This window comes from Rattus rattus, chromosome X (genome assembly GCF_011064425.1).
Source record: "Rattus rattus isolate New Zealand chromosome X, Rrattus_CSIRO_v1, whole genome shotgun sequence".
NCBI lineage: Eukaryota > Metazoa > Chordata > Mammalia > Rodentia > Muridae > Rattus > Rattus rattus.
Window position 1 is genome coordinate 101,750,183 of NC_046172.1, and position 12,001 is coordinate 101,762,183.

General features: G+C 40.8%; 1 protein-coding gene across 2 annotated transcripts; it reads left to right on the forward strand.

The window, feature by feature from the left end:
* Positions 1–651: 651 nt before the first annotated feature.
* C1galt1c1 (C1GALT1 specific chaperone 1) lies at positions 652–5,878 on the forward strand. Of its 2 annotated transcripts, none has more exons than XM_032890086.1 (2): positions 652–833; positions 4,181–5,440. In XM_032890086.1, the coding sequence occupies exon 2, from the start codon at positions 4,186–4,188 to the stop codon at positions 5,134–5,136; it is 951 nt and encodes a 316-aa protein (XP_032745977.1). In that variant the 5' UTR covers positions 652–833; positions 4,181–4,185; the 3' UTR covers positions 5,137–5,440. The 2 variants fall into 2 exon arrangements, with proteins under 2 accessions (XP_032745977.1, XP_032745978.1); XM_032890087.1 differs by having other exon boundaries at positions 680–900; positions 4,181–5,878.
* Positions 5,879–12,001: the final 6,123 nt, after the last annotated feature.

Below are 12,001 nucleotides of genomic sequence, written 5' to 3' on the forward strand. Positions count from 1 at the left end.
CCACAAATATTTGTCTATTGCATACTGGCACTATGTGCTAGTAATACAGGGTGGAATACACAGAACCAACATTTACTAAATGTTTACTTTACACTTCACCTTTTGCTAGGGGAGTTATGTACACTAACTGATAACCTGTGAGATAGGTACTACTGTGATATTTTCCAAACACAACAAAGGAACACAGGCAGCGTGTAAATGAAGCCACTTCTCCGGGGTATCAAAGGACTTGACTAAAGATTAGATCAATACAAGGCTGTGGCTTCAAACCTACCACCCTTGTAACTACAACCAATTCTTGCTGCCCAATGCAATGACAATTTCAATGACTTTCATTTTGGTTCCAGGTCAGGAATACTGGGAGGGACACCCTCTTGTCACCACAAGGGTAGCAACGTATTGGAGTAGGTTAGAGAAAGATCGAGAAACCTACGTCAGGTAGGAACCAGCTCTTTCAGACTCTGGCAATTTCCACGCCCCGTAGGGAGAACTAGAAAGCGCGCGTGGGCGGGCCTAACACACGCACGCCCCTCGGGGCATTCCATTGGGTACAGCTGAGCGTGCCGGTTTTGTCAGGTCTGAATTCGGCGCCGAGCGGGCCCTTTTGGCTTCTCGCGGAGCCTGTTCCTCACCCCGGTACCCAGCTCCTGCCCCGCCCCCGCCCGCCCCCACTGGCGTCAGCTTCCTGTGTTGCTCGTCATTAATGAAACCAACGAGAGGATACCGCCTGCGTCTAGAGCAGCCTGGTCCAGAGCGTAACCGAGTGGGCCGTGGACGTGAGAGGAAAGCGGCGTAAGGCAGCGCTTTCCTGCCCTGGAGCCATTCTAGATGCGGTGAGTGCCAAAACCTCGGCCCCCACTTCAAGCACAACCCAGAGCAACTGTTTCTCTCACTCCCTTGGGAAGGCCTGGGCCCTAGCCTGGGGCCCTAGGCTGGGTCTTAGCGCATTCCCAGCATGCTCCACTAGGGAATGCCTTGGCAGGTGCGGCAGGAGGACCCAGCAGGAGTGGGGAAAAGTAGCCTTCCTAGAGATTCTCCCTTGGCCCTTCAGTGGGGACACTTAAATCCAGACTGGTACCCAGTCTCCATTTTGATCTCCATCCACTTTCTCCTTCTAAAAAAGTTTGTTTCAAAAATATACTTTCCATTTTCTCTTGTGTGTTCAGTTTAAGTTCCCTACTCTGTACAAAATATCCTATCATGCGGATTGTTGGTGTTAGATTTTTCTCTTGTTCCTCAGCCGAAAAAGAAAAACCGTTAAGATAATTTGTACAAAATATTTTGTTTAGAATTTGTATGTAGATGTTCTGAGTTTTAATAGTATTTTTGACGTTAGGAGGAAAAGTTCAGGAAAATTTTGACACAAAATCAGTAAGGGATTTGTCTGGATTGTTGTGTATTGGCCAGAAATAATAATCATGTGATAAGAACTGCAATTATGACAACTAATATAAAGGTGAATGTTACAATACTGTTTGGAAGCATAGCTTTTCTGTTGTTTCTCCTTTCCTATGACAACTGTTTATTGACCAAGTTCTCTGGATTACACAGGGAAACTACTATCTTGCCTTTCCCCACCCGCTTCCCCAAACACTCAGAGAAATTGCACCTGTCCTGCAGACAGCTGTCTTTGTGGTAGAAGTCGAAGTTCATTTCTTTTATAAGAAAACAATAGGAGCCAGAAGTGGTGCCACATACAAGTAATGCCAGCACATAGGTAAATGAAGGGATCACAGGTTCAAGACTAGCTGGAGCTCCATAGTGAGACCCTATCTCAGAGAGAGAGAGAGACAGAGAGAGACAGAGACAGAGAACACAAGAATTATCAGTGTAGTATCCTTGTAGCATTATAGCAAACTTTGGTGCAAGCATCATTTATGTTTACTAGATCCACATTTCTCACTTATAGGTCCCTTCTACCCCTGACTTTAGGTCAGTTATTTAACCTTTATGGTCCTCCATTTCTCCATTTAAAAGAAATGTGTGTGTGTGTGTGTGTGTGTGTGTGTGTGTGTGTGTGTGTGTGTGTGTGTGTGTGTGTGTGTCACTAGAGGGTGTCACCGCATTGAGCATTAGAATCAGATAAGGGTAGACTTTAAGTAGCCTGCTCTATCACTCTCCCCTTTATTCCTGAACCAGGAAATATGCTGAAGGCCAACCGCTTCAATAGTCCCCTGTCTCCAACCCCGTGGTGCTGGGGGTTGCCTTGCCCAGCTTTTTATATGGGCACTGGGTCTGGAACTCGGCTCCTCAAGCCCTCATATCCACTGAAGCATCTTTCCAGTCCCATTCCTTTAATTGACACATAACTGGGCGTATTCTTTAAAGGAGAAAAATTACCTCAGGTAGCTTCTAAGGTTCTTTTCAACCATAACAGACAAAGTAGAAGTAGAAGGAGCACAGTGGAACTTTGAGGAGTTGCAGAGGAAACTGGGAAGCATCAGGCTTGACGAGCAAAAAAGTAAACCATAACATTTTCCAGCTGGTTTATTTTTTAATTGGCTTTCCTTCCAGTTTCTAATTGAAATTAAAACACAGGAGGTTCCCCCTCCACCCTTTTTTACTTTCTCAAGGAATTAAGTATCTTTTGAAGAGATAAAAATAGTCACAAATGTTCCTCAAATATGCCTGTATTGACTTCTTTCTCCAAACAACTTTCCATTGTGGACTTTTATTATATCAATAGTTGATAAACTATGTAGTAAGACATTTAGTCTTAGAGGCAGAGTTAATTATAACATAAGATACTAACCACAAGAAATGTGTTTTTTTTTTTTTATTTTATTTTTTTTTATTAACTTGAGTATTTCTTATATACATTTGAGTGTTATTCCTTTCCGGTTTCAGGCAAACATCCTTCCTCCCCCTTCCTTATGGTGTTCCCTCCCCACCTCCCTCCCCATTGCCCCCTCCCCGACAGTCTAGTTCACTGGGGTTCAGTCTTAGCAGGACCCAGGGCTTCCCCTTCCACTGGTGCTCTTACTAGGATATTCATTGCTACCTATGAGGTCAGAGTCCAGGGTCAGTCCATGTATAGTCTTTAGGTAGTGGCTTAGTCCCTGGAAGCTCTGGTTGCTTGGCAAAGAAATGTGTTTTAAATTGCTTAAAATACCTCAGGACATTAACCTGAGGTTCAGTTAAATCAAGCAGTAGGTTGAAATAAATTTGAGACGTGGTGGTGGTAGTGGTAGTGGTGGTGGTGGTGGTGGTGGTGGTGGTGGTGGTGGAGGAGGAGGAGGAGGAGGAGGAGGAGGAGGAGGTGGTGGAGGTGGTGATGGTGGTGGTGGTGGCGGTGGTGGTGGTGGTGGAGGAGGAGAAATAATAGGTGGGTGGTGGTGCTGGTGGTGGCAGTGCTGGTGGTGACAGTGATGGCACCGGCGGCGCAGAAGTTGTGGCTGTAGCTGAGGTGTGGCGGCGGGAAACCTTTATTCCCAGCACTCAGGAGGCAGAGGCAGGTGGATCTCTCAGTTCAAGACCAGCTGGTCTACAGAGTGAGTTCCAGGACAGCCAGGGCTACACAAAGAAACCATGTCTCGAAAAAACAAAGTGGAAAGAAAGAAAGAAAGAAAAGAAAAGAAAAGAGAGAGAAAGAAAGAAAAAAGGAAGAAAGAAAGGAAGAAAGAAAACGAAGAAAGAAAAGAGAAATTTGAGTTTAAATTGAGTATCTGTTCAACTTAAAGGTCTTGATCTAAAACTCTTCTATAATAGCCAGAAATACTAACAGTGCAAGTTTGTCATACAAAATTTTTAGAGAATAATGGAAAAACAATGTTTATCACTTAGTTTCTAGGCTAATGCTTTGACTTGCCACTTGGTTAAATGATGTACAAAATTACTCCTCTCCTCTCTGTCTCTGTCTCTCTGTCTCTGTCTTTCTGTCTGTCTCTGTCTCTTGTCTCTCTCTCTCTCCCTCTCTGTTTCTCTCTCCCTCTCTCTCCATCCCCTCCCCCCCCACACACACACAGTGCAAATTCCACTCCGTGAATAAGTTTCTATAATCTTGCAGTTTCTACCTAATGGTGACCCAATACTAGTGGAAGGATACTGAAAGTCCTTGTCACAGTATGCTTTTCACCTGCTTTCAAGCATGTGGCCCTTTGGTTTTTAAACATTGAGAACAAATGTAAGTGTATAAGTGAAATGATTAGACTATGTATTTGAAAAGTCTTTTTCTTTGCAGGAAACATGCTTTCAGAAAGCAGTTCATTTTTGAAGGGTGTGATGCTTGGAAGCATCTTCTGTGCCTTGATCACTATGCTAGGCCACGTTAGGATTGGAAACAGAGTGCACCACCACGAACATCACCATCTGCAAGCCCCTAACAAAGATGATATCTTGAAAATTTCAGAGACTGAACGCATGGAGCTCAGTAAGAGTTTCCAGGTATACTGTATAGTTCTTGTAAGACCTAAAGATGTGAGTCTTTGGGCTGCAGTGAAGGAGACTTGGACCAAACACTGCGACAAAGCAGAATTCTTCAGTTCTGAAAATGTTAAAGTGTTTGAGTCAATTAATATGGACACAAATGATATGTGGTTGATGATGAGGAAAGCTTACAAATATGCTTATGATAAATACAAGGATCAATACAACTGGTTCTTCCTTGCACGCCCCACTACTTTCGCTGTTATTGAAAATCTCAAATATTTTTTGTTAAGAAAGGATCCATCACAACCTTTCTATCTAGGTCACACTGTAAAATCTGGAGACCTTGAATATGTGAGTGTGGATGGAGGAATTGTCTTAAGCATAGAATCAATGAAAAGACTCAATGGCCTTCTCAGTGTTCCTGAAAAGTGTCCTGAACAAGGAGGAATGATTTGGAAGATATCTGAAGATAAGCAGCTAGCAGTCTGCCTGAAATATGCTGGAGTATTTGCAGAAAATGCAGAAGACGCCGATGGAAAAGATGTGTTTAATACCAAATCTGTTGGGCTTTTCATTAAAGAGGCAATGACTAACCAACCAAACCAGGTAGTAGAAGGATGTTGCTCTGATATGGCTGTTACTTTCAATGGACTGACTCCTAATCAGATGCATGTGATGATGTATGGGGTGTACCGGCTTAGGGCATTTGGACATGTTTTCAATGATGCATTGGTTTTCTTACCTCCGAATGGTTCTGAGAATGACTGACAGAAGCAAGAGCATGCTTTTAGTAACTATATTAAGACATGGTATTATTTTTAATTGATAACAAATCTAACACAGTAGTATGTTTCTTTTTCTTATCTGGTTACACTGGTATAATCACACATTGAAGTCTACTTGTACATTGTCAAATGGAATGCTGTTTTAGCCTTGCATCATTTGTGAAAATTTAAATGTATTAAAAATAAATGTTTTAAGAATAACAATTTTTCAAATACATATTTATAAATACTATATTTATGTGATAAAGACTAAATTATAGACATTAAAATCTGTGGTGTATCTTTGCTTATTGGTTTTATACCTGTGTATTGGGGTTGGGGATTTAGCTCAGTGGTAGAGTGCTTGCCTAGCAAGCGCAAGGCCCTGGGTTTGGTCCTTACCTCCGAGGGAAAAAAAAAACATATGTCATTTTAGCTTTCTAAGATATACAAATGAGATCTCCAGGGAATTTGTGATTAAAGAGTACTTATAGCCCTGTGTTTCCTTTAATTTCTGAGGGAGCCTAGGTGCTTGAGAAAGGTAGGAGCAGGGTCTCACTGTTTAGTTCACGCTGGCCTAGAACTGGCAGTTCTCCTTAGCCTCCTGAGTGCTAGTGTTAATGCCACTGCGCCCAGTTGTTTCCCTTACTTCTGATGCAGATTTGTACTCTTTAAGGCACACCAATGCCAATGGATTTGCTCTCCCAAAATATACAACCAAGCAATTAAAGTATTCATTAACACTGTTAAGATGTCAGTTGTTTTTTTGAGAGGTCATGCAGTTATTTATATAGATTAGGCAATATTTCTGAAAGTTAATTAAGTAGCATTCTTTAGCATTTACAGTTTTCAGTAACTCTGTATTTCAGCATTCAGGTCAGACATTTGGAATGTAACTATAAAAAAAGTCATTTAACTGGTTTTCCCCCTTGAGGTCTGAGCTGTAGCTTGGATTAAATATATGATGTATTCATGTCTACTGGACAGTGAGTTCTGTGCACATCACCTTTGAAAACCTTGGTTTTGCTCATCTGGATGAATAAACACCTAACCTAAATGTGGAGGTTGTTGTTGTTTTGGTTTTGGTAACTTTAGAAAATTCTGAGATTTTCCCCAGAATCATGATTGTATCACACATAACTGATTTGCTTTGGTTTCCATTTATGGATGGTTAATGGTTAACCTCACCATCCATGTTGGATTACCATATCATCTGCTTAATTTCAAGTGACTACCTAAAATGCCTGCCTTGTGACTACAGCTATTCCTGCCCTCCTAAATGTGTACTATGCTTGGTTCTGTCCTGTCCTATAATCTGCGCTCATAAATTTGAGACTTCTTAGATATAGTATTCCTTGTACTTGGTCTTGTGACTCTAATATCTCCTTCAGATTTAGCAAACCAGTGTGCATTTCCTCAGGAAAGCATTGTGTTTCAGATTATTGATCCTCAAGGTAGTATGTCAAGCCTTTGTTTTAAATACTCTCTGACCTTCTTCCTTGGGATTTTGCTTAAGCTGAAGGATTATTTATTTCAAGGAATCATAAATCCTATTTAATAAGCACCATATTATGTGGTTGCAGGTGCAATTTACAGATCATGTCATGTTCTGTGTAAGTATAGTGATTAAAAAAACTCTATGACTCATTATTCCTAACACTAATGTTTTCTTATTTTTATTACATTTATTTTATTGAGGGGTGGGGTGCTATGCAAGCCAAAGTGCACATGTAGAGGTCAGAGGGCATCTTGTGGGAGTTAGTTTTCTCCTTCCACGATGTGGAACCTGGAGATCAAATTTCTATTGTCAAGTTTCACAACAAGCGCCTTTACCTACTAAGCCATTTATCTGGCTTTCTTTAAAATTTTCTATTTTAGGGACCAGAAAATTGTCTCAGTATTTAAGAGCACTTCCCGTGGATTTGAGGACCCAAGTTCAGTTCCTACTACCCATATTGAGTAGTTGACAACTTCCTTTAACTCAGGGATTCAACACCTTCTGGCCTCCACAGTCGCCTGCACACACATTATTTCTATTTTTGTTGCGTCACCTTGCCAGTACCAGTATATTTAAATGTTACTGGAATTGCCAGGCCCTGTCACTCAGGAGGCAGAAGCAGGGATATCACTCTGTGTGTGACCTTGTCTAGGTAGTGAGCTCTGGGATAGACAGGCAGGGCTACAGAAAGTAGCCATGTTGCAAAAATGTTAGAATGCATCCTTTTGACTTGTCAGTCAATAAATAACAAGGTAAATGTGGGCATTTAAATCAAATTCGTGGGGTTGGGGATTTAACTCAGTGGTAGAGGGCTTGCCTGGCAAGCGCAAAGCCCTGGGTTCGGTCCTCAGCTCCGAAAAAAAAAAATCAAATTCATGTTCGATTAAGTTTTTACACATGGTATTGGATTATAAAACGTCTCCAATAGTATGTTCCCTTTTTTGAAATAATGTATATCCAGGCTTGTAGATAAAAATTAACTAACAAAAATTGTAATACTGTGGTTTTAGATACAGATACACTTTTTTACATGTCAGGTGACTGCACGTGGAAAATCCACATTTAGTAGCTAGACACTAACCCTGAGCACACTGAGATTTGGGAGTGAGGTGAGGAAAAGTAGAGGTCCAATGCAAATTAATCATGAACGTGAGTAGCCATGTTAATCATATGGCTAATAACAACAGAATAGATCCACCACTTTAAACAACCACCCACAATTGAGACACCTCATTCAGCCACAACTAAGATGTAAATGTCTTCTAAAAGTTGAATTTGTCTTTTTCTGCTTAAGAAGACACTGTAGCCTAGCTTTAGCAAACCCCAGGCCATTTCCTTACATGAGCTTCATCCTCCTCAAAATGAAAACATGTCAACAATAAAAAAAATTATACTCCTTGGCTTTTCTTTTTTGATGTAGCAGAAATGTTATTGTGTATCAAATCTGGCTTATGAGACAAAGAGTTTTCTGGAGTTCATTTAACTAATTCCATTAGATTTTCTTAAAGCAGAACATACCTACATTAGAAAAATTGTAAACAACAGAATCTAGTGATGTGCTGTCATTCATTTCTGCTTCTTCCATTAAGTGTTCTTTGGGTGCAAAATTCAGTGCATTCAATGAATGCATGAGTGGTTATGTGCAAGTGAGAGCAGGTGCCTTTGGGGACCAGAAAAGGGTATCTAGTCTGGAGTTCCAGGCAGTTGTGAGCCACTGGATGTGTGTGCTGGGAATGCTGTTCCTGGTTCTCTAAAAGAACAGTACATGCTCTTAAACTCTAAGCCGTCTCTCCAGCCACTTTGTAGAGTTGTAATGTGTTTATCACATTTATTTTGTGTGAATGGATGCACAGGTACTTTCCACAGCACTTGTGTGGAGGTCAGAGGAAACTTAAAAGAGCCAGTTCTCTCTTTCTACCACATGAGTTCCTGGGATCATGCTCTGGTCTTCAGGTGTAGCAGCAAACACCTTTACCAGCGCAACCATCTACTCACCAGCATTGTTTGTTTTGTAAACTGTTGTTTCATTTTTAAACACAGGCTTTCTTTAGATGACATGAAACTCAAGGGAATTGTCCTGCCCCAAACTCCTCTAAGTGTTGAAATTATAGGCAGGAGCCACCTTGCCTGGAATTTTTGTTGAGTGTAAAATAATGGGAATGTATCATTGTACTTTGCTCATACTCACCCTCCTAGTATACTTCCTCATGCTACCTATTCTTTTTCCTTCTTCCCTCAAATGCCCCCTGCTTTGATGACAGGAGAAAAATGTGGGATATTTTTGTCATCCCCCAACCTACTCTGTTGTTATACCTCCCCCCCCTCCCTTTAGACTTCCTTAACCCTGCATAGTCTCTAGCAGAAATGAGTTTTCCTTTAGCATGGGAACAGTTCTTCTTTTTCTTTTTTTTTTTTTTTTTTCGAGCTGGGGGAACCAGGGCCTTTTGCTTGCCATAGGCAAGCGCTCTACCACTGAGCTAAATCCCCCCAACCCCTATGGGGAACAGTTCTTAAGAGTTAACCTAATTTCCTAAAAATAATTCTTCCAGGTTTTAAAATTAATCATTGTATCAGGGTTTATTAGTTCACACCTATAATCCCAGCTGAAGGGATGAGGTAGGAAGATCTCAAGTTAAACCTTATACTATGTAGTGAAACCCTTTTTCAAAAAAAAAAATCGATAATCGTGGACTAGCAAGATGGCTTACTGGCTAAAGGTTCTTTTTTTTAAGATTTTATTTATTATATGTATGTATGTGAGTACACTGTACCTGTCTTCAGACACACCAGAAGAGGGCATCAGATCCCATTACAGATGGTTGTGAGCCACCATGTGGTTGCTGGGAATTGAACTCAGGACCTCTGAAAGTCAGTCAGTGCCCTTAATCACTGAGCCATCTCTCCAGCCACCACCACCCACCTTGAACTCTTTTTTTTTTTTTTTTCTTTTTTTTCAGAGCTGGGGACCGAACCCAGGGCCTTGCGCTTGCTACGCAAGCGCTCTACCACTGAGCTAAATCCCCAACCCCACCTTGAACTCTTAGCAGATGTGATTATCCTCAGAAGTCCCAGACAAGATTTGCAAGATTTAATCCATTAATTCTATCATAAGGAGAGGGACTCATAACATCCTATGTATTCCTAAAGATATGGTAATTAATAGTTGCTTACTGGGCACAGCTCACAAGGCCCCACTCTTCCCTGAGAATATATAGGTAGTTGACAGTTATTGAGTGTGGACTCAGGAGGACCATACTCTCAAAGAGAGATAGGCAGTTAATAGTTGCTGAAAGAGACTTGGACCTCAACTATCCCAGAAGATGGCAGTTAACAGTTGCTGAGAATGGAGCTCAAAGAGGACACCCCTTAACAACCAAGGATAGATAGGCCATTAAGAGTTGAGGAGTCCCTACCCTTCCTAGAGAATAAGCAGTCAGTAGTTTAACCAGACATAAAATTGCCCATGCTTCTATAAATAATTATATAAATCCCCATTAAGCTCATTGGTTCACCAAGCTAGATGTGGATGAAATCTTTTCTTTGGTCAGTAGTTGGTGCCCTATAGGAGGTAAATAGGTATTTGTTCATCTTCCTAGAAATTCACACAAAATTAGAATATGGTAGTCCTTTTGCCTTAAAAAATCCTGGATTTTGAGAGATGCTATTTCTTTAAATTGACATAATATCCATGTCTTTGGAATGTTTTTAGTGATTCCACACAAGAATAGCAACATTATTTATGCCATTGCATTATTTCATTGGCAAAAGTTCTGGCAGAAAGAGCAGGACTTAAAGTTTTGGCATTTGTTTTGTTTTATTCCTGGATCAGGGCAGAAGAAGTGTCAGTGGTTAAGACTACTGACAGCTCTTGCAAAGGAGCTGAACCCAGGTTCAGTTCCCAACATGGAGTAAACTTCTGTAACTCCAGTTCCAAGGGATCAAATGTCTTCTCCTGGCCTCTGCAGGCACTAGGCACGTGGTGCATGGACATGCATTCAGGCAAAACACCTATACATGTAAAATATATTTTTTTTAAAAAATTATTGGATCTGATAAGAAACATGTAGGTACACAAAATACTAAATAAATGAGTACTGTCAACACAGAAGGAAAAGAGGACAAGTAGACTGGTCAACTGGTACTGATCATTTTTCTTCCTTTATTTCTCTAAAGTACATGGGAGGAGGCTTCATTGCTGTCTATATATTAAACACGAGCACCGCTATATACAGTTTAAATTTTTTAGTAACCACATTAAAGAGCAAAAAGACATAGGGAACGTTACCTTTCAGTATTATTGTACTTAACTCAAAGTATCTAAAGTACTGTCATTTCACCATGTAATCCACAAGAGTAATTAGTTAGCATTCTTTGAAATGCAGTGTGTGTTTGACAGTTATAGCACATGACAATTCATTTACCACATTTCCAGTGCTCAGTAGCACATATGGGTAGTGATTACCATACTGCATAACAGAGGGCTAAACAGTTACAGAAATGTGCCAGACAGGTTTAAATGTGAATGGGAGAAAACATCCAAAAGTCCTGTTTGGAGTTGTGTTGAGGGAAATGGAAACTTGAAGTTGGCAATGGTGGCGCACAGCTTTACTGCCAGCATGAAGGAGGCAGAGGCAAGTGGAGTTCGAAGCCAGCCCAGTCTACAAAGTAAGACCAGGACAGCCAGGTGATATTATGCAGAGAAACCCTGTCTCAAAAAAAAAACAAAACAAAACACAAAACTGGAAACTGGAACCTTTTAGTAAGCTACTACCTTGCATGAGTTCAATCCTAGGGCCATCCCCTTCAAAATAAAATCATTTTATTTGTAGCAAAAAACATTAAGTAGACATCTCAACTTTTCCCCATATATCAATGAGCCCAAACTACACATTAACTTTAATCACAATTAATATTTGCTCCCAGCTATCCTCAAAGCAATTGTTAGGCCTGCCCTTGCAGGTTGCATGCTTCTCTAGTTACCATTTTTTAAGACAGTAGTGAATAGCTTGAGCTAGCCTCAGAGAGATCCTACACACTCTGGAGGAGGAGAGGTGGTGGCCTCCTGAGTGTTGGAATTATTCCCAAGTAACTAGCTATTCCCTTGGATCTTTTTAAAGGGACCCAGCAAAAGCCTCTTAGATGCTATAACCTCTAAACTACCATAAATGCCATAAATCACCTGGTTTCAAGGTGACTGACAACTAGGAATAGCTCAACTCTCAGAACTGAGCTCATTTGAAAGGATTCTCCTAGAATATCTATTGAAGAGGAAAAGAGCATCCCTTCAGCAGCATAAACGACTGTGTGCCCATGTACTTCAAACAAATCCTACTCACTGTTAGCCTACTGTGAAACAGAAAATTACCAATGC

Coding starts and splice junctions, on each gene's coding strand:
- C1galt1c1 (XM_032890086.1), top strand. CDS start 4,186: ATGCTTTCAGAAAGCAGTTCATTTTTGAAGGGTGTGATGCTTGGAAGC.